Source organism: Rhamphochromis sp. 'chilingali' (assembly GCF_963969265.1).
Source record: "Rhamphochromis sp. 'chilingali' genome assembly, chromosome: 5".
Lineage (NCBI taxonomy): Eukaryota > Metazoa > Chordata > Actinopteri > Cichliformes > Cichlidae > Rhamphochromis > Rhamphochromis sp. 'chilingali'.
Window position 1 is genome coordinate 29,058,673 of NC_137932.1, and position 25,323 is coordinate 29,083,995.

A 25,323-nucleotide genomic window follows, 5' to 3' on the forward strand; every position below is an offset into this window, starting at 1 on the left:
TTACCCGAACTTTTGGTACCACTCTACGAAATGTTTCAGCTGGATTCTGTCGGACGAGACTCGAGAGGTTACTGATGACACTGACCCTCTGCACCTCCTGACCAACACTGAAGAGCCGAGGGGAGACAGCGGGGATGCAGAGTTGACATAGAAGGGGAGACGGAGGGAAGAGAGAGGGGAGGAAAGAGGGGAGATAGAATGAGTAGTCAGAATGTTTCCAGGTCAGAAAGGTGTGGATTGGTCTATGGTAGCTGCTTTGCACTGTTCAGTTTCATCTTCTACTGCTGTTACTACTGCTGAAACACAACAAACTACTGCTCTTTATTTGATGTTGTTTATTATATTGTTTATTATATTGCTCTCTTTTTTTTGCTTGTTTTCTCTTTTTTCTTTCTCAACATGTGATCTAGGTGATTGATATATGTATTTTTTGTCTGTTTGTTTTGTTGGTTTTTGTTTTTTTGCCCTTTATCACCGTTCCTCTTCCCTGCTGTTTTTCTTTCCCTACCTCTCTTTCTTTCTCCCTTTTCTTTCCCCTGTCCCATGTGTAGCAAGTGAAAATAGAATAAAATAAACAATTGTGGTGGACCACTGGAGGGCTCCACTCACACCCAGTTCTCAGGAAGTGTTGTTGCTGTGTTTTGGAGGGAAAAGTATTCAGTTGTGTGGTGATGAGTAATAAATGAGCAGTGTTAATCGAGAGCTCTCGTGTCATCTGTGTTTACCTCCACAATGGTAACCCCTGACTCGAACATGGTGCAGTCCGATGGTGGCACCGACTCCGCTCTGGATGCATCAGCAGCCGCCAGCCCTCTGCCTACGGCTGCAGCTGCATTTGCTGTGGCGCTCAAGCTGCCAGACTTTTGGCTTCACGATCCCCCGTCGTGGTTCGTGCACGTGGAGGCTCAGTTTGCTCTTCGTGGCATCTCGGCTGATATCACCATGTGGTGGCCTCTCTCAACCCACTAGCCACCCGTCGTGCGTTGACTCTATTCCCACCCACCCACCCGAGGGAAGTATGCCGCCCTTAAGGAGTTGCTTCTTCGGCGCAATGCCCTCTCCAACGCAGAGCGAGCCGAGAAGCTCCTCTGCCTCTCAGGCCTGGGTGGCGGTACGGCTCTCGAACTGATGGAGCACATGCTATCCTTTCTCGGACCGGACGACGGGGGATTCCTCTTCGCCCACATCTTCCTCCAACAGCTGCCGGCTGCCGTGAGAGCCGGCCTCGCCAACTCTCCGCTTCTGGGCACAAAGGATTATCGCTCACTGGCTGAGGACGCGGATCATATTCTCCTGGCTACCCGCACTTTCCACGATCACGACCTAGTTCCAGCCTCACCGGCGGCGCCTTCCACTTCCCCGTTGACCTGCCCCGACGTATCCGATCCTTCGCTGACGGCAAAGATCGCGGCACAGCAACACCACGGACGGGACCTCTGTTTCTACCATCAGCGTTTTGGCGCCGGAGCGCGCTGCTCTCTGCTGCCTTGTGCTTTTCTGACCCTGGGACACGGGCCCCGCCAGCGCGCTGTAGCGGCCGCCACCGCTAGCGACAAAGAAAAACTGCTCTTCATAGAAGACTCGCGCTCTGGGAGACGTTTCCTAGTGGACTCCGGCTCCCAAGAAGAGCCTCCTTCCCCCGTCCGGAGGCGACAGTTTAGCAGCAGGCTGCGGACTGCAGCTTATTGCAGCTAATGGCTCTCCCATCGCAACGTTCAGGGAAAGGTTCGTGACTGTTTGTTTTCATGGGCAGGATTTCCAATGGACCTTTGTTGTTGCCACTAGCTCTGTACCTATTTTGGGCGCCGATTTTCTTTGTGCCCACGGACTGCTGGTCGATGTCACTAACAGACGCTTAATTGATGCCCTGTCTTTTTCTTCAATACCCCGTTTCACTCGCACCATCGAGCCCCTGAATCGGGCTAATTTTGTGACTTCAGGGAATGTTTTTCAGCGTTTGCTCTTGGAGTTCCCTTCACTGACTGTTCCTAATTTCTCGAACACGGCAACGAAGCACAGGGTTGAACATTATATTCCGACGGTCGGTACCCCGGTGTTCGCACGCGCGCGCCGCCTCGACCCTGCGAAACTCTCCGTCGCTCGGGAAGAGTTTGCCGCAATGGAGCGCCTCGGCATAGTGCAGCTGTCGAATAGTGCCTGGGCTTCTCCGCTACACATGGTGCCCAAGTCAGACGGTCGGTGGCGGCCGTGTGGGGATTTTCGCCGTTTGAATAATGTTACAGACCGTTACCCCATTCCCCACATCCAGGATTTTTCCGGCCACCTCGTATCGTCAAGGTACACGAAGACGAAAGGCAGCCCGCGCAAGACAGTCTGGGCGGCGCCTTTCAGGCCGAATGGTATGCGCGAAAAATTCAAACAGGCCGAAAGGGGTAATAACGGCAGTTTTGGGGACGTCTTCGGTGCGCACGGGAACCCGGTGATACCCCCGCACCAAGTCAATTTTAGAAAAAAATCGAGGTGCCTCGATTTTTTCTAAAATTGACTTCAGCGGTTGATGGACTCTGTCTTGCGCGGGCTGCCTTTCGACTTCGTGTACCTTGACGATATATTGGTGGCCAGCTGTTCTGAGAGTCAGCACGCGTCCCATCTGCATCAGGTTTTCCAGCGCTTGGCGGCACACGGCCTGATCGTCAACTTCTCCAAGTGCCAGTTTGGCTTGCCGGTTCTGGATTTCTTGGGCCACCGCATTTCCGCTGATGGTGTGGTTCCGTTGCCAGACAAGGTCCGGGCCGTTTCGGCTTTTCCGCGTCCCGCGTCCGTTAAAGCGCTGCAGGAGTACTTGGGGATGGTCAATTTGTACAACCGCAGAGCTGCGCACCTGCTGCAGCCTCTCTATGCTGCCTTGAAAAAGGTAAGGTAAAACAGGTAAGGACCCAATTGATTGGCTCACTGAACGCATCCAGGCATTTTCTGGGGCCAAGGCCGCGCTGGCAAACGCCGCCCTGCTGGCCCACCCGTTTCCGTCGGCGGAGATTGCGTTGACCTCCGACGTGTCGGACGTGGCGGTGGGCGCAGTGTTAGAACAGCGGGTCTCCGGTGCCTGGCCACTGCTCGCTTTTTTTAGTCGCACACTTAGAAACAGTGAGCGCAAATATAGCGTTTTTGACAAGGAGTTGCTGGCCCTGCACCTCGCAACGCGGCATTTTCGTTTTTTCTCAAGGGTCGGAGCTTCACCGTGTACGTTGATCATAAACCCTTGACATTCGCGATGTCCAAGGTCTCTGATCCGTGGAGCGGGCGCCAGCAGCGCCAGTTGGCAGCCATTTCCGAGTTCACAACTGACATTCAGCACGTGGCTAGTAAGTCCAACTGCGTGGCTGACTGTCTATCCCGCGTGCTGGTTTCTCCCGTTTATGTTGGCATAGACATTGAGGCTATGGCCGCTGACCAACAGGCCGACCCGGACGTCCTTGCCCTTCGGTCTGCGCAAACGGGCCTTGTACTGGAGGACAGACCCGTGTGGAACGGTGGGCCTAGCCTGTTTTGTGATGTTTCCACCAGCCGTCCACGCCCTGTAGTTCCCCTTTCGTGGCGTCGTTGCATTTTCGACTCCGTACACACCCTCTCTCATCCAGGCGTCCGGGCCTCGGTCAAGCTGGTCAGCTCTAGGTTCGTTTGGCCGGGCCTTCGTAAATCGGTGAAAGACTGGGCAGCCGCGTGCATCCCATGCCAACGTGCTAAGATCCATAGGCACATAGGCGCCCCTCGAATCCTTCCGCGTTCCAGGGAGGCGTTTTGATCATGTGCATGTGGATCTGGTTGGTCCTCTGCTGCAGTCACAAGGTTTCACGCACCTTTTAACTGTAGTGGACTGCACAACCAAGTGCCTCTGGCGTCTACTACAGCAGCAGCAGTGGCCAAGGCATTTTTGTCAACGTGGGTTTCGCGTTTCGTTCCCCCGCCGACATCACCTCAGACAGGGGCCCCCAGTTCGTTGGTCTGCCATGGCTGACGGCCTGGGGGTCAAGGTCCACCAAACCACTGCGTACCACCCACAGGCCAACGGGATATGCGAACGTTTCCACCGGTCGCTTAAGGCCGCTTCTCTCACAGATGGCAACTGGGTTGACCACCTTCCATGGGTTTTACTGGGGTTGCGCTGCGCGGTTAAAGAAGATCTCAGGGCTTCCTCGGCTGAACTTGTCCTCGGTCAGCCCCTCCGGGTCCCTGGGGAATTCTTGCCCGAGAGCCCACCCCCGTGCTTCGCTCCCTATGTGCTGTCTCAGCCGTTCTGGACGTTTAATTAAAGCAAGGGTTCTGGACTAGGGGATGACCCTACTGGGTGTTCGGGGGGGGGGGGGGGGGGGTATGTGTGGTGGACCACTGGAAGGGCTCCACTCACACCCAGTTCTCAGGAAGTGTTGTTGCTGTGTTTTGGAGGGGAAAGTATTCAGTTGTGTGGTGATGAGTAATAAATGAGCAGTGTTAATCGAGAGCTCTCGTGTCGTCTGTGTTTACCTCCACACAATAAAAGCAAAGGTGAATCAAATAGACCAAGGCCGGGATGGTCCATTTGATAAAGTAAATCCATTGGGCATCTTTCTTTGCCTTTAGACAATAATTCTGATGGCAAAAGAACCAAACGGGACGGGGGGGGGGGGGAATTACTTAAAGTGAGCAGTGAAGGCAAGCACTACGAACATATTACTTGTGATCTCATGAGGCTTGTTTGTGTCTCGTTTTTAAAAAAATATATTTTTGTTGTTTTGCTTCTGTTTCTTTACTTAATATTTATTTGAGAATAATAAAAAATATTGTTGATTTAAAAAATAACAAGCAAACAAACGAAGACGACCTGAACAGGGCAGGTTTATGGGTTCAGATCTGCTCCAGACTCCAGTCGGAGTCCTGTAGGCTCAAGTCCTGTTTATGAATGAGTTCAGTGAACTAATTTAAACCCTCTGGGATTGGACTGCTGATTACTTCCATTGTTCAATTAGCTCCACAGTTTACTGGGTCACAGCAAAGGAGGACGGGTGGAGGACAATGCTTTCAGCTCCACCCAAGGCATCCAGAAATCCACATAACTACAAAAGCTTTTGTATTTGTTCTTTACTGTAAACATAGCTGAACTTATTTTAGTCTCATTGTAACCTATTTAACTTAGAGAAAAAGAAACTCTGTGGCAGGTTAAAAAGGATTATGGTTATAGTCTCAGCTTGAACTCTGCTCCAGTTTCTTCATTTCCCCACAGGAATGAACAGATCTGCACCTGGAGCTGTCTGACAAACCTGGGGCACTAGGTGGGGTTTCAGTTTGAAGTGCTGTTGACCTGCGCATTAACCTTTGCTGAGACTCACCTGAGGAGGTAGACAGCTCTCTCAATGTCATTTAGGTCTTCATCCACAGTCAGCTGATCAATCTCTTCTGCAGTCTGATGGGAAAAACAAAAATACAAAGTCAGCTGATCAGAGTTACCTGTTTGATATGATTGTGCTGTCCTTAGGTGAGCTTTAATGACAGTTGACCCAACACAGACCCTAATCATATATGAGACCATCAGAGGTAAATATGACATTAAAAATCTCTAAAACTGCATTCAGCTTATGAAGCATAGTCTTTGTAAGATCTTTGTGTCTGCAGTCTCTGGTGGTCTTTCCTGGCAACCTCTGTGGTGGATATGCAAATGTGAATTAAGCTTTCTGTGACTCCAGGAAAATGTTTGTCTTGAGGTTGAGCTTAGACTGACTGACTTCTAAATTCTTCTAAATTCTGTTCCTTGGGACTGCTTGTTTTAGTTTTTGAGGCATTTCCCCACTCAAAAAACACCAGAATTTTTGGAGTGGGGAAAACACCAAACAAGGTGATCATTATAATGATCACCTTGTTTTCATGCAGTTGCAGCACATTGGAAACAGTTGTGTTTGGACATGGATTGGGATCATTTTTTGAGAACATTGAGTGATAGGATGTAAAAGCAAAAAAATAATGCATTAAAATGACCATGCGCAAACTTGCAGGAAACGAGCACAAGAGCAGTTTATGGGAGGAAAGAATTTGATTGGAGAATTAGGGTCTTAAGGTCACTGCCTCGGTGAGAGTGATTATGAGTACGAGAGGATCCCAGAATCAGGTCTGAGCAACAGTTAGGAATTCAGAGGTCAGTTAAGGGCTATATATATGTGAGGGAGGAAGGGGTAGTATTTGTTAACAGTCTGAATGGCCCAGTGGAAGAAGCTGTTTGAAAGGTGCTTGTATGCACAATAAATTTCTGTTGCAGAGATGTGGGGGTCTGATTTATTTGACTAAACAAGGGGGCCCAAGCTCCCATAAAGTAGGGCGAAATATTTTTTCTCTGAAAAAATATGATTCATGCCATAGAATAACTATTACTACAAAGGTCCCACAGGGTAGTAACAATAAATAACGTTAACTGCATGTTAGCACAGTAAGTACTAATACAGTAAAATTATTTCTCTGTAAAGTACACATTTTGCATTAAAATGTTTGTTGTCATCATATGATAACATGACAAGATGTGAGAAGTTAATGATAAGTCTGTGATATTGCCTGCCACACAGACTAAAGCTAATCAGACCTCTGTCAGACCTTTGTCAAAGATCATAGCCAGAGCCTTTTAAGGACCTGGGTATTAATACCTGTGGTAACTACAACTAAAAAACAAAACAACACAAAAAGACCCCACCTGTGCTTAGAGCAAGCCATAAAGAATGAGAAACAGCAACTCCAACTCTGACCCTATGATTGTCAGCTGGAAAAAACAATGGAGTGCCCACTCCGGGTCAGGGATGAGTTCAAGTATCTCAGGATCTTGTTTATGTATAACTGTATAGATCAGTGTTTCCCAACCACTGTGCTGTGGCACATAGGTGTGGCGTGAGAAATGATTAGGTGTGCTGTGGAAGATTATCTGGACCTCTACTAAATGGTTGAGATGCCACTTAATGGTTTACGTATTTGTCATGCAAACACAAGTACAGTAGAATTTACAGTTGAAGAAAAATCAAATAAAGTGCCAAATTATAATTAAATTAATAACAAAAACTATCCCGGGCATTGGATACAGATTATTTCAAGTAGCATGCCAGCAAACATTGCTGGTTTTCATTCCATCAAAGGAAAGTATTATATCAAAAAACAAAATATATATTTTTTAAATCTGCAACTATGAAAAAGTGCAAAACACTCACATTCAGGCCATTTCTGATTGAATGCTACTGTGCAAAATCATTTTTGCTTTGCAAAAAATAAAAATAAAACAAAAACAGTGCAAATCTGGTTTGTTGACTTGGTTCAGACACAGCCAGGTGGAACCTTTTGAGAGCCATTGGTTTCTGGTTCTGTAGGGCACAGGAACTCGTGTAGACCAGGAATTCAAGTCAACGATGTATCCGAACAGCAGAATATGCCATCTCCTTAACTTGTAACTTATAACTTATAACTTGTCTTATACAGGTGTAATAGCATATCAGAAAACTCAGTTCCTCCCATATGCTAATTATATGTAAGGATGAGTGATGGGCATGCAATGGTGATCTTTGCGTTGGAGTTTTTGCTCCACCTTTTGACAGATGAAAGAGGCATGAACCCACAGGCATTGTTTAGAGGGTTGACACATTTGTTGTCGAACCATTTTACTGCAATCAGACCTTCTTCAGATCTGTAACCACAGGCCCTTCTTCATTAGGTTTTGGTCTGCCATCAGGGGAGCTCCACCAGTGCAGTTTGGCCATACAGTACCTGATACCCAAGGAGGTGTGCAAGTTCTGGACCAAGCTGAAACTTGTGAAGAGCTGAGGTTCTATTTATCAGTTTGCATAGTGTTTTTTACAACTTTGACTTCTAGAGGTAGCTTCTGTTCCTCTTCACTGAGGGCAACATATGCAAAGGGGACAGAACGTGGACGGAAGAAGTGTGGGGTGACATCACTCTTCACATGAATACCAGCTTTCCAAACTTGAGAAGCTGGAGAAGTACCAAGGGTTCAGCGAAGAGCTCAAGAAGATGTGGAGGGTGAAGGTAACAGTGGTCCAAGCGGTAATCAGAGCACTAGGTGTAGTGACTCCCAAGCTAGACAAGTGGCTCCAGAGATCCCAGGAACAACATTTGAGATCTCTTTCCAGAAGAGCGCAGTGCTAGTAACAGCTAAGATACTGCGCAGGACCCTCAATCTCCCAGGCCTCTGGTAGAGGACCCGAGATTGGAGGATAGACCGACTGCAGGGGTGAGAGGGGAATTTTGTTTTTTTTTGTTTTTTTTAAAGTTCCCATCTCGTCCTGTCAGCTTGAGGGTCCACCACTTCTATGTCTGGTTGGTTAGCCATCACCAACTTGTCTGTCTATCTGGAAGTCTGTCAGGATTTTAGCTCGGTCATTCTCGACCAGATGGCCAGTAATGCGTTACAAGTAACATGTTACTGTAATCCAATTACTTTTTCAAGTAACGAGAAATGTAAGGGATTAGCATTGCAAAAAAGTAATTATATAACTGTTACCTTCCCGTAAGCATGCTGCGTTACTGTGTTACTAAAGTGTTGTGATTTTGTTTGTGAGAGTGTCTCATGACAATGATGTAAGCACGTGCGGTGCACGTGGCAGCAACAGACGTGTGTCGATCAACAATGGATAATATGGAGTGTGGGAGAGAGTACAACCATGCAGCGTTTAAAGGGTGGATGTACTGAAATTACTTTAAGTTTTAGTCCGTAAAAAGTGACAAAAACATTAGCGTCCGCTGTACACTCTGCGTGGGAAGAAAACTTCTTTCGACAGCGAAAAATTTAACTTCAAATCTCAAGCACCTAGCAAGCCGCCACGGGAGTGTGAAATTCACTGAGAAATCTCTAAATCCTCCCACTGACACGACACTGACAAACCTCCATCGGCCCCACTCCTGCTAAATGGGTGAAAATGCATTTAAGAGCAACAGGACTTAGTGCCACTGAATCTTTGATTTTATTTATTTTTTGCTGTGTTTTACTTGAATCTATTTGAAAGAGCGAGTGTTAACACAAAACATTATTTTATTTTATATGCTGGAATATGTTGCCCCAAGTGGAGGAGTTCAAGTATCTCGGGGTCTTGTTTGCGAGTGATGGGAGAAGGGAGCCGGAGATCAACAGACGGATTGGGGCTGCAGCTGCAGTAATGCAGCCGCTGCCTTTTTTGTTTGTTTGTTTTATGAACTTGCCAATTCCTGAGCATTGCTGTAATTCTGCAGTAAAGCTATTCCACAGTTTTACTCCATAAATAGTTACGCAAAAAGTTTTAACATTTGACCGTGCTTTAAGGATCTTCAGATTCAACTTACCGCTTAGTTCATAGTCTCCTTCTCTGTCATAGAACATCCTCTGTATATTTCCTGGTAACATATTGTATCTAGCTTTATACATAATTTTTGCCGTTTTGTATTTTATAAGATCCATAAACTTCAATATTTTTAATTTCAAAAACATGGTGTTAGTATGGTCTCTATATCCAGCTTTACTAATCATCCTGATTGCTTTTTTTTAAATTTTACATATTGGTTGAAGTGAAGTTTTATATGTGTTTCCCCAAATTTCCGCACAGTATTCCAAATATGGCAATATAAGTGAACAGTAAAGTACCCGGAGTGATTTGGAAGGCAAACAATATTTAACTTTACTCAGTATGGAGACACTTCTTGACAGTTTAGCTTGTAAATACTTTATATTAGGTTTCCAGCAGATTTTGTTATCTATTATCACACCCAGAAATTTGACATTATTTACTAATAACTTTGCTTCGGCATCTTTTTTATAATTTCCGAATAACATAAATGTCGTTTTTTCCAAATTTAATGATAACTTATTTCTATCAAACCATGTTTTCAGTTTAATCATTTCTTGTGTGACAATTTCCAAAAGCTGCTGTAAGTTCTCTCCAGCACAAAAAATATTTGTATCATCTGCAAATAGAATAAACTGTAATATATCTGATGTTCTACATATATCGTTGATATAGAGGATAAACAGCTTTGGTCCCAATACTGACCCCTGCAGCACTCCACAAACAATGTCCATACACTCTGATTGATGTTCCCCAATTTTCACAAATTGCTTCCTGTCTCTCAAATAACTCTTTACCCACTCTAACACCACTCCTCTAATGCCATAATACTCCAATTTATCGAGTAATATTTCATGATTAATTGTATCAAAAGCTTTTTTTAGGTCGATGAATATACTAGCTATACATTGTCTTTTATCTATATTGTTAGTGATATTTTCGATCAATTCTATTAATGCCAATGATGTTGATCTATTTGATCTGAAACCATACTGACTATCCGTTATTATTTTGTGTTTGTCTATAAATTTGTCGAGTCTATTAATAAAAAATTTTTCCAGTATTTTTGAAAATTGAGAAAGTAGAGAGACAGGCCTATAATTTGTGAATTGGTGTTTATCTCCATTTTTGAACAATGGTGTTACTTTAGCTATTTTCATTTGTGTCGGGAATGTACCAGTTTGTATGGACAAATTGCAGATATGTGTTAAGGGTTTGGAAATGCCCTCTATCACTTTTTTGACTATTTCCATATCTATGTCATCAGAGTCTGTAGAGTTTTTTGTTTGTAATTTCCCAACAATATCAATGATTTCCTTTTCTTCTACTGCCGTTAAGAACATTGAATGAGGATTGCGATCAATGAATCTGGTTTCTTTCTCTACCGAATCTGTCATATCAGGAATTGTTTCAGCCAAGTCTGGCCCAACACTTACAAAGAATTTGTTGAAATCATTTACCACATCGCTCATATTATTAATGTTTCTATCATTATTAGTGAAATACGAAGGATAGTCTGACTGTCCAGAGCCCTTTTTAATGATGGTATTTAATGTTTTCCAAATCCCTTTAGTATTATTTTTATTCATAATCAATAATTTCTCATAGTATTCCTTTTTACATGACCTCAAAATACTCGTTAATTTATTTTTATATTTCTTATATTTATTTTCAGCTTCTATACTTCGGTTCATTATAAATTCTCTGTATAAGGTATTTTTCTTCTTACATGCATTTTGCAATCATTTTGTAATCCATGGGCATTCTGCATATTTTTGTTTTTTACTATATTTCCTTACTGGGCAACGACTATTATATAACATTTTAAATTTTCCTAAAAAAATCTCATAAGCTTTATCAATATTTTTTTCCCTATACAGCGTCTCCCATTCTTGCTTGAGCAAATCATTTTTAAATGCATTTATTGACTCTTCTGTTCTCATTCGTTTGTATTTTACTATATTTTCCTGTGTAACCTTCCTATAATTTTTATTATACACTATAAAAACAGGTAGGTGATCACTGATATCATTTATTAAAAGACCACTTATGGATCTATTTTCTATTTCATTTGTAAATATATTGTCTATTAAGGTTGCCGATTGTGCTGTGATCCTGCTGGGTTTAGTGATCATTGGACAAAGTCCCAAGCTATACATTGTATTAATAAACTCCTCTGTCATTTTCTGTTTGCTTGGATTTAATAGATCTATGTTAAAATCCCCACAAATGAAGATGACTTTTTGGTTTGTCCTAGTGAATATTTTATCTACCCACTCCTTAAAAATTTCAGTATTTGAACCTGGTGTTCTATATATACAGCTTACAATGACATTTTTCTCTTTTCCCATACTAATTTCTATTGTTACACACTCTAATATATTATCTACCGCCATCGACATTTTTTCTACCATCTTGTATTTTAAATTTTTGTCCACAAACAAGGCCACACCACCGCCATTCTTATTCTTTCTATTTATAAGATTTAATTCATATCCATCTATTACAAAGTCCCCACCTTTCTCTTTATTAATCCATGTCTCAGATACTGCAATCACACTGAATGGATGTGTAAATTTGCTTAAATATTCTCTTATTTTATGAAAATTTGCATATAAACTTCTACTGTTAAAGTGAATTATAGATATTTTACCGTCCACCTTGACAGTTTTGTTGAATTGATCATCATTATGATAATAGCAGGTATTTTTGATGTTAAAAAAGTTCAGTTCTGGATCAATGTCCTGCTCTGTGAAATGTGTTTTGTATTCCTTGTTTGCTGGTGAATTTATCTCCTGATTAGCAATCCTTTGTGATAACAATGTATAGATCCCAGATAATGAGTTACTTGATTGTTCCATCCTTAAATGTGTTACGCTTTTAGCTCGTTGTTGTCTTCTATTACCTGCTTGGATGACTGTAGATTGTTAGCCCAGCTCCTTGTCTTTGTAGTTATATTACTTGTTAATGTTTTCCAGATCCTGCATGCATTTGATGACCAACACTTTAGCTTCCTCCGGTGTGCCGTTAAGCTTAATAAATATTTTACAGTTTGTAGTCCAGGTATTCTGAATTTTTCCCAGTTTCTTTAAGTGTCGTGCTTTCTTCGCCATGTCAGCGTTGGATTTTGTTAGATGGTCATTCATGTAGACATTCGATCCTTTTAGTTTCCTCCCCTGCTTCAGCAGTGCATTCTTGTGTTTCCTGTTTACAAATCTCATGATGATAGCTGGTTTATCACTAGCCTTTGAGGGTGTGGTGATGTATTGCATCTCTGTGTAGTTCTTGAGCCGCAGCATGGCACACAAGAAGGCATTAAGGCATATTTATAATTGAGCTATTTGTAAATATTAGAGCTATTTCTTATATTATGTAAACTTTGGATTATGTAGTATTATTTACTGTCTGTTATTGTTATTGTCTTGGATCAACTGTAACCCACACAATTTCCTTACGGATTATTAAAGTATTCTGATTTAAAAGGGTCGCTAACATGGCCTAGAAAATCACTGAAGGACCTCTGTAGCATCCGCTGTCTCAAAAAGGCACGCAACATCTTGCAGGACTGCACAAACACAGGACACCAGGTGTTTAAGCTTCTGCCCTCTGGCAGTTATCTTGTGTATATGGTATTTATTTATTTGCTTGTCTCCATCATCACTGTTCCCACCTGACCTGAAGTAAACATGACTCCTAAAGCCTGTAATACAACAAAGGACATTACTAATGATTACTAATGATCACTGATTATACAAAACCTTACACACACTTTGATCTGTTCATATAGATCAGGGTGAGGAACTCCAGGCCTGAAAGGCCGGTGAACCTGCAGGTTTTAGATCTCACCCTGGGTCAGCACACCTGAATGAAATGATTAGTTCATTACAAGGCCTCTTCAAGACATGTTGAGGGGGTTATTAGCCATTTAATCGACTGTGTTGGATCAAGGACACATCTAAAACCTACAGCACACCAGCCCTTGAGGCCTGGAGTTTCCCCACCCTTGGTATAGATCATAATCTTGAGCTCATACAGCGTTCTGCATTCATGCAGCAACAACTCAACAGGAAGTAGTTTTATTCCAGCTGTGTGATGTTCAGATATCAGCTGTGAGTTTAACAGCTATAAAAACTATAAATATATCAACGGGTTATGGATGAAAGCACATCATTTCCCTAGGGATTAATAAAATATTCTGACCCTGAAATGGAAAATGCAGTTATGATGAATGTTCTCATGATCTGCTTCACTTTGTTTAATATGTTGCCTGTTTTCATGAATGATCAGATGCTATGAATTAAGATTTGGCGTTTTCTGCTCCCTTTCCTAAAGGATGTTCCAGTGTCTCCTCTGCTAAAGGAAGCAATAAAGGAAGCACTGAAGCTCCTTTCCTTAGTGTTTGGAAAAATGGAACAGCTCTTGTTATGGGCGCAACACAGATACTTCCGGGTCACGTCTGTCAATGAGGAACTGTCCTGAGCATTCACACGTGCAGGAAGGTCGTAAGAGGACACGGAGAGGCTCACCTGAAGTCTGACTGACCACTGTCAACCATAACAACACATACACATGCACACAGTGCAAGTGTGTTTGTCGTCATCACATCAGCTTTCTCCCGTAAGAACACCCAAGCTCCGCCTCCTCTCTCAATGTCATCATGGTGAAACCCCGCCCACACAGCTACAGGTGTAAGAATCAGGCAGCGCGTTTATCTTTTCAGTTACTGATCAGTCATGAATAGCGACTGTCTTAAATTAGATCAGAGACAGCTTCACTCTGTTTCTCATGATTACTGGTTAATCGATCAGTTATTGGCCGTTTTTCTCGATGCACCTCAGACCTGTCTGTCTCTCTGCAGACAGACAGGCGGACAAACTGCGTCATGCTGCGGGTCTCCCTTCTGCTTCCTCCACTGAAGCTGCTGATCTTCCTCCCACTAACTCACCCTCCTCCTCATTACTTTACGTTTCTCTCTCTCACACACACACACCCACCTTCAGGCTCCTGCGGATCGGCCTCTCGATGAAGGCGAGTTCCTGCAGCTCCTCCAGCGGGCCGCACAGCACGCCGGCCGGGCTCAGGGCCATCCTGCCGGGTAACATCTGGCTGTTAGAGGGGGGGCAGTCGTATCAGCTCCGACCATCCCTGTTGAGGGGGCGGGGGTTGCGGGGCTGTCACTAACCGTTTCCAAGGAGATCCCGGCTCGAGCTGAACGTCACTCCAGACTCCGTTCAAAAGTCTGACAAAGTCTCACGAACGCGCTCATTTGCACACGATGCAGCTATCAGAGATCCCAAACAAAACCCGTCCACACACTCACGGCACGATCTGCGGTTCGGCGCTCACAGAACTGCGATTCCTCCAGAAAAATCCCCCGTAACATCCCAAACTGTCACACCGTTACCGGGATGTGTCACACGTTTCCAAGCAGATCCAGTGCAGCGCAGAGAAGCCAGCCAGACTGCGTGTAAAAAGCTCCAGTTAACTCTTTTATTCCCCGAGGACTCTTCATTCACACCACACTCAGTCCAAAAGTCCGCACACGGAATTTATTCGGAGTAAATCCAAAGACTGAATGCAGGAAACCGCACAAACCGGGCGCGGGATGAATCAGATGGACCTCCTCTCCGGTTCGTCGCATATCTCCAAATATTCTGACAAAGTCCAGATCTTCTCCACCTGCTTCAGCTCCTCAGGGCTGCGGTGGGAGCGTCACGCAGAACTGCGGCTGCGCTCCTCCGTGCTCCTTTGAGTCCGTCATCCTCGACAGTGCACAACCGAACCGAATCGCCCACTCTACGTTCAGGGCTGGTCTGTCATACGCAGACCGGTACCGGACAGCGTCAAAGTTCACAGACGGTATCAGACTGATTTTCACACCAAAGGACGAAGAGGAGGAGGCTTCATCACCGTGAGTGACCCGTGAGCAGCAGAGCGGGCTGAGCGAACCTAAACGGAGTCATGAGGATGCAAGCCCGACCTGAACCGGGACCGAGAGATGAGCTGCAGGGCGTTAAGCTGGAGGCGCAGTGCAGCAGCTGATCCGTCTCCATGGAAACGACTGTCCGTGCTCATTCATAAAGTCCAGAACGTGTCTTCGATCTAGAACCCGCTCTCATTCTGAGCTGTCCCATCACCTGTAAACGCACCTGAAAGTTCAATAATCATCAAATAAAACTATCCACGTCACGTGCTTAAAATCCGCATTAATTTGTTTTATTTTGCAGGGTCAGGGTCACTTCCTGCATTCAGGGTTTTCTTCTTTTTTTTCTGAAATGTTTTTTTTTCCACGTGAACATGAAGCTCACAGTTTATGTGATGAATGCCTCACCTGTTAAGCTCTGAGATTGTTTCCTGTGTTCAATCATCATTTTAGAGCAGGTAATCACAGGTTAGCCCTGTTGGCCCTTTGTTAGATGCCTGGAGTTTCTGAATGACATGTAGTTGGGACAGAGCAGGCAGGTAAGCCACTTAAGTTACACTATCATACCGAGACAAAAAACACATAATGCAAAAAGATGGGGACAGGTGAGACCAGACAGACAGGAGGAGAAGGAGGAGGAGGAGAAGAAGAACAGGGGCTGACCTTCAGCTGCAGTCTCAGTGTCAGAGTTGGCTGACAGTCCGGCTCATGAAAGCTCAGAGTTGATCAGACCCTCAGACTCTGAACCAGAACCTTCTGCTGCACACCAGAGAGTGCTGCTTCCTGATTGGATGGTTTCACAGGTAGTACCCAGTCAACAGTTTGTTTTATTTTATTTTTATATGTTTGAATTTGTGGAACTTCCAACCACACTTGAATCCACTTGAATGTTGTTTTGTTTTTATCATCCAATTTGATTGTAATCAAACACTCAGTTCTGTGTTTACCAATTTTTTTCTTTAATGATTCTGATTTTGAATTAATTTAGGTTACATTTGTGTGTTTGAAATCATTGAATTTAAATGTGTGAGATGGGTTAGTAGTTGAGTCTTTGAAATTTTATCAGGCTGCTGTTGACTGACCGGGTTTAAACGATTGATACACAAATCAGTTAGTAGTTGTCTGGGCTGTTGTGAGTCTGGTTATGTGCATCGATCCTGTTTCCATCTGTGTTGTTGGTGAAGGCTGTTTTTCGGGTGCAGGACAGAAGATATTGCTGACAGCAGCTCTCGCAGTGTTTGAATTTTTGTCTTCAGCTTGGAGGAAACAAACACCGCTGACCCGCAGTCTTGACATCATTCAGCAGCAGCTGAGGCCAAAACGCCATCATCTTGGATGACCCGCTGCTGTTCACACGCTGCTGGCATTAACGAGAAACACAGAGAGCAAACCGTTTCCTGTTCCCCTGTCTGACATGGCAGTCTCTGAGCAGAACCTGGATGACTACAGTATCTACAGTCACCTGGCAGACGAGGAGCTGCTGCAGATCGCTGTTGAGAGAAGCTTGTCTGATAAACAGGCTTCATCATCATCATCATCCAAACAAACCCTAACCCAAAGGGGTGCAGACAGTTCCTGCACCTGAACCTGCCCCCCACATCCAAAATTGTATAAACCCTCCCACAGCCCTGTCACAGCAATTCAATTCAATTCAATTCAATTCAATTCAATTCGATTCAATTTTATTTATATAGCGCCAAATCACAACATAAGTCGCCTCAAGGCGCTTCATAGATACAGAGAAAAACCCAACAATCATATGACCCCCTATGAGCAAGCACAGTGGGAAGGAAAAACTCCCTTTTAACAGGAAGAAACCTCCGGCAGAACCAGGCTCAGGGAGGGGCGGCCATCTCCTGCGACCGGTTGGGGTGAGAGAAGGAAGACAGGATAAAAGACATGCTGTGGACATGCTCTACAAGGTCTACAAGAGGTGAGTCAGTTTGCAATGAAATAGAGCTCAGAGGATGGAAACATCCACAAACATCAGAAAGCAGCAAGAGATCAATAGACGTTTCAGAGTGAGTGTCAGACAGTCTGGAGATGGTTGCAGGGTGTGTGTGTTGGGTGGGTGGGTGGGGGGTGGGGTTGTTTCTGACTTGCTCTGTGCTTGTGACTCTGTCGTTCTACTCATGTTCTGTGTTTGTTCTGACTATCTGTTGGTTCTGTTATGGTGGTTTTAACTCTGTGTTATTCCAGTGCAGCGGCTCTGTGTTGGATCTGACTCTGGCTCCAAGTCTGTGGTTCTGAAGGTTTGTGTGTTTCCTCAGAGAGGTCAGTCCATTACAGTCCATCATCATGAATGGGGATGCAGAGGCTCTGATGGAATTGGTCCAGAGGCGGTTAAGCAGCCTTATGGAGCCAAATGATAAAGGCTGGATCGCTCTTCGTGAAGCTGCTTATTATGGACAGCTGCAGTGCATTAGGATCCTGGTCAGAGGTCAGGACACCTACTGCTTTCTGCTTCTCATTAAGCCTCTAACAACGCCTCTTACCTGATTCAGCCGTTAAATGTGATGTTAATCACCAATAAAGCTTTACTTTGTGTTTTGGTTGATTTGTCATTTTTGTCTGTGAAGGTTCTCAGTCATCCAGGTCATCGTAGTCAAAGGAGCTTGCAAAGAAAAGCGTCTGGACTTCTTTAAGTTGCTTGAAGACGTTTCACCTCTCATCCGAGAAGCTTCTTCAGTTCTAAGGTCAAATGGTGGAGAGTCCCAGATATAAACCTAGTGGGAGTAACCCCCCACAGAGGGACAAAAGGACCCCCTGATGATCCTCTAATCGCCTGAGCCAAGGTGTGAAACTGGGTGTGGGTCCCAATCAGCCAGAGTTTCGGGTGTGTTCATTGTGAAACCTGGCCCCACCTTATCATGCGAATTCCTGAGATCAGATGGCCCAGGATGTGAGTGGGCGTTAAGGCGTCTGGGAAGGGATCTCAAAACTGGATTATAGATGGCAGAGAGTTGGTGTCGTAAACCCCCGCCTCTGTTCAAAGATGGTCGCTCACAGTGGACATAGATGGCTTCTTTCACTCCTCTTTCAAACCATCTGTCCTCTCTGTCCAAAATGTGAACATTGGCATCCTCGAAAGAGTGTCCTTTATCCTTAAGATGCAGATGGACTGCTGAGTCTTGTCCTGTGGAGGTGGCTCTTCTGTGTTGTGCCATGCGCTTGTGAAGTGGCTGTTGGGTCTCTCCAATGTAGAGGTCTGAGCATTCCTCGCTGCACTGTACAGCATACACCACATTGTTAAGTTTGTGTTTTGGCGTTTTGTCTTTCGGGTGAACCAGTTTCTGTCTGAGCGTGTTGCTGGGTCTGAAATGCACCGGGATGTCATGCTTGGAGAAAACTCTCCTGAGTTTCTCTGATACACCGGCTACATAGGGGATGACAATGTTGTTGCGTCTGTCCTTCTTATCCTCCCTCGCTGGTGTCTGGTCTTCTTTTCTGTGCCTCTTTGCTGACTTTAAGAACGCCCATTTAGGATAGCCGCACGTTTTGAGTGCTTCCTTTACATGTGTGTGTTCCTTCTTTTTTCCTTCAGGCTTAGAGGGAACATGTTCTGCCTGGTGGTGTAGGGTCCTAATTACTCCAAGTTTGTGTTCCAAAGGGTGATGGGAGTCAAAGAGGAGGTACTGGTCCGTGTGTGTGGGTTTCCGGTAAACTTCGATGTTGAGTTTGCCGTTCTCTTCAATGTGCACAGCGCAGTCCAGGAAAGGCAAACAGTTGTCCTTTGTGTCTTCCCTGGTGAACTTGATGTTTTTATCCACAGCGTTAATGTGCGCAGTGAAGGATTCCACTTCTTGTGTCTTGATTTTGACCCAGGTGTCATCCACATATCTGTACCAGTGGCTGGGTACTCTTCCTTTGAAAGAGCCAAGAGCCTTCCTTTCCACTTCCTCCATGTAAAGGTTGGCTACAATAGGTGACACGGGGGAGCCCCTTCGTTGTACTTGAAATATGTAGTGGTGAGGCAGAGGTCTAACAGTGTGCAGATCTGATCGGGTGTGAAGTTGGTCCTGTCCTCCAAGGAGCTGTCTTCTTGTAGTCGTTTTCTGACAGTCTCCACGGCCTCCGTGGTGGGTATGCAAGTGAAGAGAGAGACTACATCAAAGGACACCATGGTTTCATCTGGATCCAGGGTAAGTTTCTGGACCTTGTCGGTGAAGTCGGTGGAGTTCTTGATGTGGTGTGGGGTGTTCCCCACGAGAGGAGCAAGGATGGTAGCAAGGTGTTTAGCAATGTTATAAGTGGCTGAGTTTATGCTACTGACTATGGGTCTGAGTGGGACAGCTTCCTTGTGGATTTTAGGAAGTCCATAGATGCAGGGTATGGCATCCCCTGGGTAAAGGCGGTGATATGTAAGGCGGTCAATAATTTTGTCCTTTTCAAAGTCTTGAAGGCAAGCTATAACTTTCTTTTTGTAGCTGCTTGTGGGGTCTCGCTTTAGGGCTTCGTAGGTATTGTTGTCACTGAGGAGAGTAGTGATCTTTGTATGGTAATCTGTAGTGTTTAGGACCACGGTGCATCTTCCCTTATCAGCTGGTAAAACAGTGATGTTGTGGTCTTTGCTCAGGGAAGCGACGACCTTCTTTTCCTGTATTGTGAGGTTGGATGGAGGGACTGGAGAGCGTGGCTGAGACTTTCATCCTGATTTGCTCTGCTTCTGTCTGTGATAATTTGTTAATCCGTATGGCAGATTCTGTGGCTGTGATGAGGTCCAATATGGGCAACTGTTGTGGAGAAATGGCAAAATTGAGTCCTTTGGCTAATACTCTCTTTTCAGGTTCAGTGAGAATCCTGTCTGAAAAGTTCTTAACCCATTTCTCCTGACTGACTTCAGGTGTGTTTTCTTCTCTGGGTTGTGTAGGTTCAGACTGAGGAGTGTGTGTTTTTGAAAGCAAGGTGTGAAATTTCCTGCGTTGTCTTTCTTTTCCTTTACAGTGTTGGGCCTGCTGAGCCTTGTCCACAAACTTGTAAACCTCTTCTAAGATTGGAAAGGGTAGAAGGATTTCCAGTTCCTGCAGGGTCTGGCTGATCTTGATCTGGAGGGCATTTTTGTTTCACATTTAAAAAAACAAAAAACCTTCTGCTCGAACCTTGAGCTACGGTTGGGCAAACCCTCCAGTTTTATGTCTGTAACATGACATCTGACTTCAAATGTTTCTTCTTCAGATTTTCAGCTTCATTCACCTGCTTATGTTTTTATGTCCACACTGTTCATTCATGATGGAAAAATGTGCTGATATGCAACACAATGTTAGGCTTCTTTATTAATTTACTGTAAGGGTGACATGATCATAACCTTCTGGGAAATCCAGATTTTTGTTTCCTGTACATGGACCCTTTGTACAGGTCCATGCACATGTAGTTAAAATAGTTAACTTGTTACAAGACGAGATAAACATTCCTTTATAGCTCTCCTGAAACACCAAGTGCTGGCTATGTCCTCTAGAGAGGGTAAGGGACAACTGATGATCTTTTGTGCTGTCTTAATGACTCTCTGCAGGTTCTTCTTGTTCGCTACCAAGCAATTAACATACGAAACTGTGATTCAGTAGGTGAGGACACTCTCTGTGGTGCTGTGGTAAAAAGCTACCATTAGGTTCTTATCCAGATGGTTTTTCCTCAGCGTCCTAAGGAAGTGGAGTCTTTGTTGCAGTTTGTCAGCCAGGATTCCAGGAATGATCGTATTGACTGATGATGGTACTCAAGGTGGCAGAGCTCTTTTTAAAAAAAATAACTCAGCCCTTATGTAAATACTAGGCCTCTTAGGTGAGTATGTTTATCCAATCAGTTTTCAGGAATCCCTACCAGCTTAACATTCTTACTTAAATATGGTCACTTTTTACTTAAAGAAAAAAAACAAACCCTGCGAACCAATAAGTGAGGTCAGAGATGACATGCCTGGTCAATGGTTTTTCACCACATTCACCCAGTGATCAGTCAATGTGAGATCTGACCTCTAAACCACAAGACAGACTCTTCAGGAGAGGTCATGTGGAGGTCAGTGATGCTTCAGCTTCACGTGTGATAATAGGACAGGATGCTTACATTAAAACATTTGACTAAACTTGCTAAGAAATTAAAGACATCTGTAGACCTTGTTACTGAGAGCAGGTCATAACCGAAGGAAGTCTTGTAGAACAGACTGCTAAAAGAAGTAATACCATTAGTTAATGATTCAGTCTTGAATATGATCAACCTCTCTCTTATAATTTCCTATGTACCACAGGCCTTCAAGCCGGTAGTAAATAAACCATTACTTTAAAAGGCATCATTTGACCCTTTAAGTAAGGCCAATCTCTAACCTTCCTTTCATTCCAAAAATTCTTGAACGAGCAGTTGTCAAACAGCTAACAGGTCATCTGCAAAGGAATGGCTTATTCGAAGAGTTTCAGAGCCCATCACAGTACAGAAACAGCTTTAGTGAAGGTTCCAAATGACCTTCTTATGGCCTCTGACAATGGACTCATCTCTGTGCTTGTCCTGCTAGACCTCAATGCAGTGTTCGATACTGTCGACCATAATATCCTATTAGAGCGATTAGAGCATGATGTAGGTATTACAGGTGCTGCAATGCAGTGATTTGTATCATATCTATCTAATAGACTCTAATTTGTTCATGTAAATGGAGAGTCCTCTTCCACAGAGTTCCACAGGGTGCTAGGACCAATTCTGTTTACATTATGCTTCCCTTAGGCAGTATCATCAGAAGGCATAGCATACATTTTCGCTGCTATGCAGATCACACCCAACTCTACCTATCTGTGAAGCCAAAGAACACACACCAAATGGTTAAACTTCAGAAATAGAATAGAATAGCCCTATATTGTCATTGTACATGTACAACAAAAATGTGGGTTACTCATGCAAATATTGAATCCTTTTTGGGGGGGACTCTCATTTCCTAATTGTCCCAAATAAGTGGCTTTCTCCTGAGCCCATTTTAAATGTAGAGAAACTCACTTGCAACAATTTTCTTGACGACGTGTAACGCTTTTAATTCCCGACTTGCAGATCTGCTCAAAGAAAAGAAATTCACAAGCAAAAATCAGTGCTTGTTCAAAAATGAAAAATAAAAAATAACAGAGATTATCAAACCAAACTTTCAGTGCACTGTGAAAGTATCAAAATAAAAAGGCCTTGTTAAGTCATGACACAAACTCCTCATCAACTTCACAACAGGAGAAGAATTATCAGCTAGATTCACTCCAAACCAACCATCAACTGCACAACACACAACATAACCCTAATGTCATATTAGCTATGAGTTTAATCACCAGGTCTGTGCTCTTCACTCATTTAAGCCACAGATCTATTTTATTCAATTTTTCCTTTTTCCCTTCATCATAAAACATGTGACATGCTGTCATGCACTTCACAAAAGACGTTTGTTCTGACGTATTCAGAGTTGTGTATCTAAATACAGGATTCACTCGCACATCAAAACAGGAAACTCAGTGTTTTAGAGTCTCCACTCTAACAAACTCCAACACATCCCATTCACTCGTGCTAGAATTCAGTCACCTTTCATTAATCTAAAAACCAATCAAATAATTTGCATATCGGCTATTAACCCACTAAGTTGACAGGGCAACAGAAATGCATGTTCAAAATAGTATCACAAAAGACAATTTCCCTCATACAGTAAATTACTTGTGCTGCTCAATCAAGCAGGAAGCTTCTCCCAATTTACTATATCAACAAATAAATTTATTGTCTGATCTCTGGTTGGTCAAACCAGGATCTTTTTTCCCCACAAAAGTTAAACTGTTGTCCTGCAACCTAGAGAGTCAATTTTTTGCATTGGATAAATTCAGCATTTGATAACAAGTGTCTGCTAAATTGACACTATTTTAACACTGATGAAAGATAACAAGCTAATTTTCATTGCATGGGTGTTTGTGTTATTAGGCAGGTCTAATGCATGTCTGTGGAGCTGCATATCCAGCAGAGCATGTTCTTACAGCTGCCTTTCCTACACACTTCTCTGCTATTATTTAATCATTTCTTAACTAATGTGCTGTGAGTCCACTGGTCTTTGCATCACACGGGGTGACTTGGACAAGATGATAAACAGACTCACGCTTAAGATGTTGTCTAATCTTCATAAGCTCTCTTGTGTTTGTGTTAGTAGGGTTAATGCATGTTCTGCTTGTGTGTTGTGATTCTGTATATATTTCTATTTTCGCAGTGTTTCAGACTCCTTCACAATTTTCCAACTTAAGCAGTCAGTTTTGTTTTCCCCAGGTTTGCTAACCCAAATTTTGATTTCCCACATTTAATAACAAAATTTGTGTTCTCACCACTCTCACTATTGTCCTCTGCCACTTCAATAGTCCAATAGCAGGCAGTTTCTCCTTCAGCTTTGTCCTGTCCCTCCTCTGATGCGGTTGACTTTGTGCTAGTGGCTGAAGTGCTGCCGCTGCCTTCTTGGGCGACTTCTTAGCAGCTGCTGCCGGTTTCTTGGCTTTGGCCGCGGCGGGCTTCTTGGCTTTGCTCTCAGTAGCCTTGTTCATCTTGAAGGATCCGGAGGCCCCGGTGCCCTTGGTCTGCACCAGAGTGCCCTTTGCCACCAGGCTCTTGATGGCGGTCTTGACACGGGCCTTGTTCTTGTCCACATCGTAGCCTCCGGCAGCCAGAGCCTTCTTGAGAGCGGCCATGGACAGGCCGTTGCGCTCCTTGGAAGCGGCCACGGCTTTCACAATCAGCTCGCCCACGCTGAGGCCGACCTTCTTGGGCTTGGAAGTCATCGTCTTCTTCTTCTTGGCCTGAACCTCTGCACAGGGCGCAGGGCGTGTTTATGATGGAGCCTTTCCCACCACAGCACTGGCACGTTGAACGCATCATGAAGGGTCCATTTCTTTCATGTCGCTAGCCAGCATGCTAGCCGCATGTGGCTTGCCCGAGTCACTCAGTCCTTTCTGAGCATTTCAACATGCTGCCACCGCCATCTTGCTCGCCCCTCCGTGGAATTCATCCAATCAGACAGGAAGATGGGTTTGCTTTCTTCTGCTGCTGCTGTTTATCCACATTGCTGCTGCTTTGCTGGGACTTTTTGTGCTCAGGACTTGCTGCTGTCTCTTTATCATGTTATTGCTTTGGAGCTGCATTCCTTATCTTCAGGGAGGAGTGAGCTCGCTTGTGAGGTTGAGAAACACATGGCACTGTAAATAAGTTAGCCAGAAACTTGGCCTGCATGTTTCCAATGATGTTAAAGTATAACTTTCTTCCGACTGCTGCATGTGGAAAATTGATTCAGGTCTGCTTTTCACCTGAAAGTGACAAACTAAGACATGTTCATTATTATCATCACTGCTTAATCAACACACATCTCTCTCTCTGTTTTTGTGAACAATCCTTTCTTAAAAGCAAAAAATAAAATCGTGGTTGTTTTTGGCTGATCAACACAAAACCTTTTCCCTATGATTTATTTTTCATCTACAATATAAATTCTTCCTCTTTTTCATCTGCATAAATAAATCACATGGCTGATGATACCATGGTGATCCATAAATATAATCACCAGTTTATTCAATTATTTTTAACCCAACAAAACAAATAAGATAAGATAAGATAACCTTTATTAGTCCCACACGTGGGAAATTTGTTTTGTCACAGCAGGAAGTGGACAGTGCAAAAGTTATGAGGCAAAAATTAGAATACAATAAGAATAAATACAGTACACAACTGTACAGAATAGAATAAAATACTATATACAGTAGAATACAATAAAATAAATATACAATAAGATAAAAATAGAATACAAATACAAATACTATATACAACTGAGTAAAAATACAACGATGACAGAAAGGATTATTGCACTTAGTATTATTGCATATGTATGGATGTGTGTGCTTGATCAGTTAAAGTCTTTATTATGGAGTCTGACAGCAGTGGGGAGGAAAGACCTGCGAAATCTCTCCGTCCCACACCGTGGGTGCCGCAGTCTCCCACTGAAGGAGCTGCTCAGTGCTGTCACAGTCTGCTGCATGGGGTGGGAGATGTTGTCCAACAGGGATGACAGCTTAGCCGCCGTTCTCCTGTCACTCACCACCTCCACTGGGTCCAGAGGGCATCCTAGAACAGAGCTGGCCCTTC

At 43.9% G+C, this 25,323-nt stretch overlaps 2 protein-coding genes across 4 annotated transcripts in view; both read right to left on the reverse strand.

Moving 5' to 3' along the window:
* The window catches only part of ppp4r4 (protein phosphatase 4, regulatory subunit 4), a 30,006-nt gene extending 14,808 nt beyond the window's left edge, over positions 1-15,198 (reverse strand). For all 3 annotated transcript variants that reach the window (XM_080883471.1, XM_080883470.1, XM_080883472.1), the window contains exons 1-3: positions 14,288-15,198; positions 5,325-5,398; positions 5-107 (exon numbers count right to left, since the gene is read on the reverse strand). In XM_080883471.1, the coding sequence (XP_080739597.1) occupies positions 5-107; positions 5,325-5,398; positions 14,288-14,395 (285 nt within the window). In that variant the 5' untranslated portion in view covers positions 14,396-15,198. The remainder of the gene's footprint in view (positions 1-4; positions 108-5,324; positions 5,399-14,287) is intronic.
* Positions 15,199-23,272: 8,074 nt separating this feature from the next.
* LOC308397537 (histone H1-like) lies at positions 23,273-24,011 on the reverse strand (the record flags this gene model as incomplete). Its single annotated transcript, XM_080883490.1, has 1 exon — positions 23,273-24,011. A coding segment is annotated over one exon (537 nt), but the record flags the coding sequence as incomplete, so codon positions are not given.
* Positions 24,012-25,323: the final 1,312 nt, after the last annotated feature.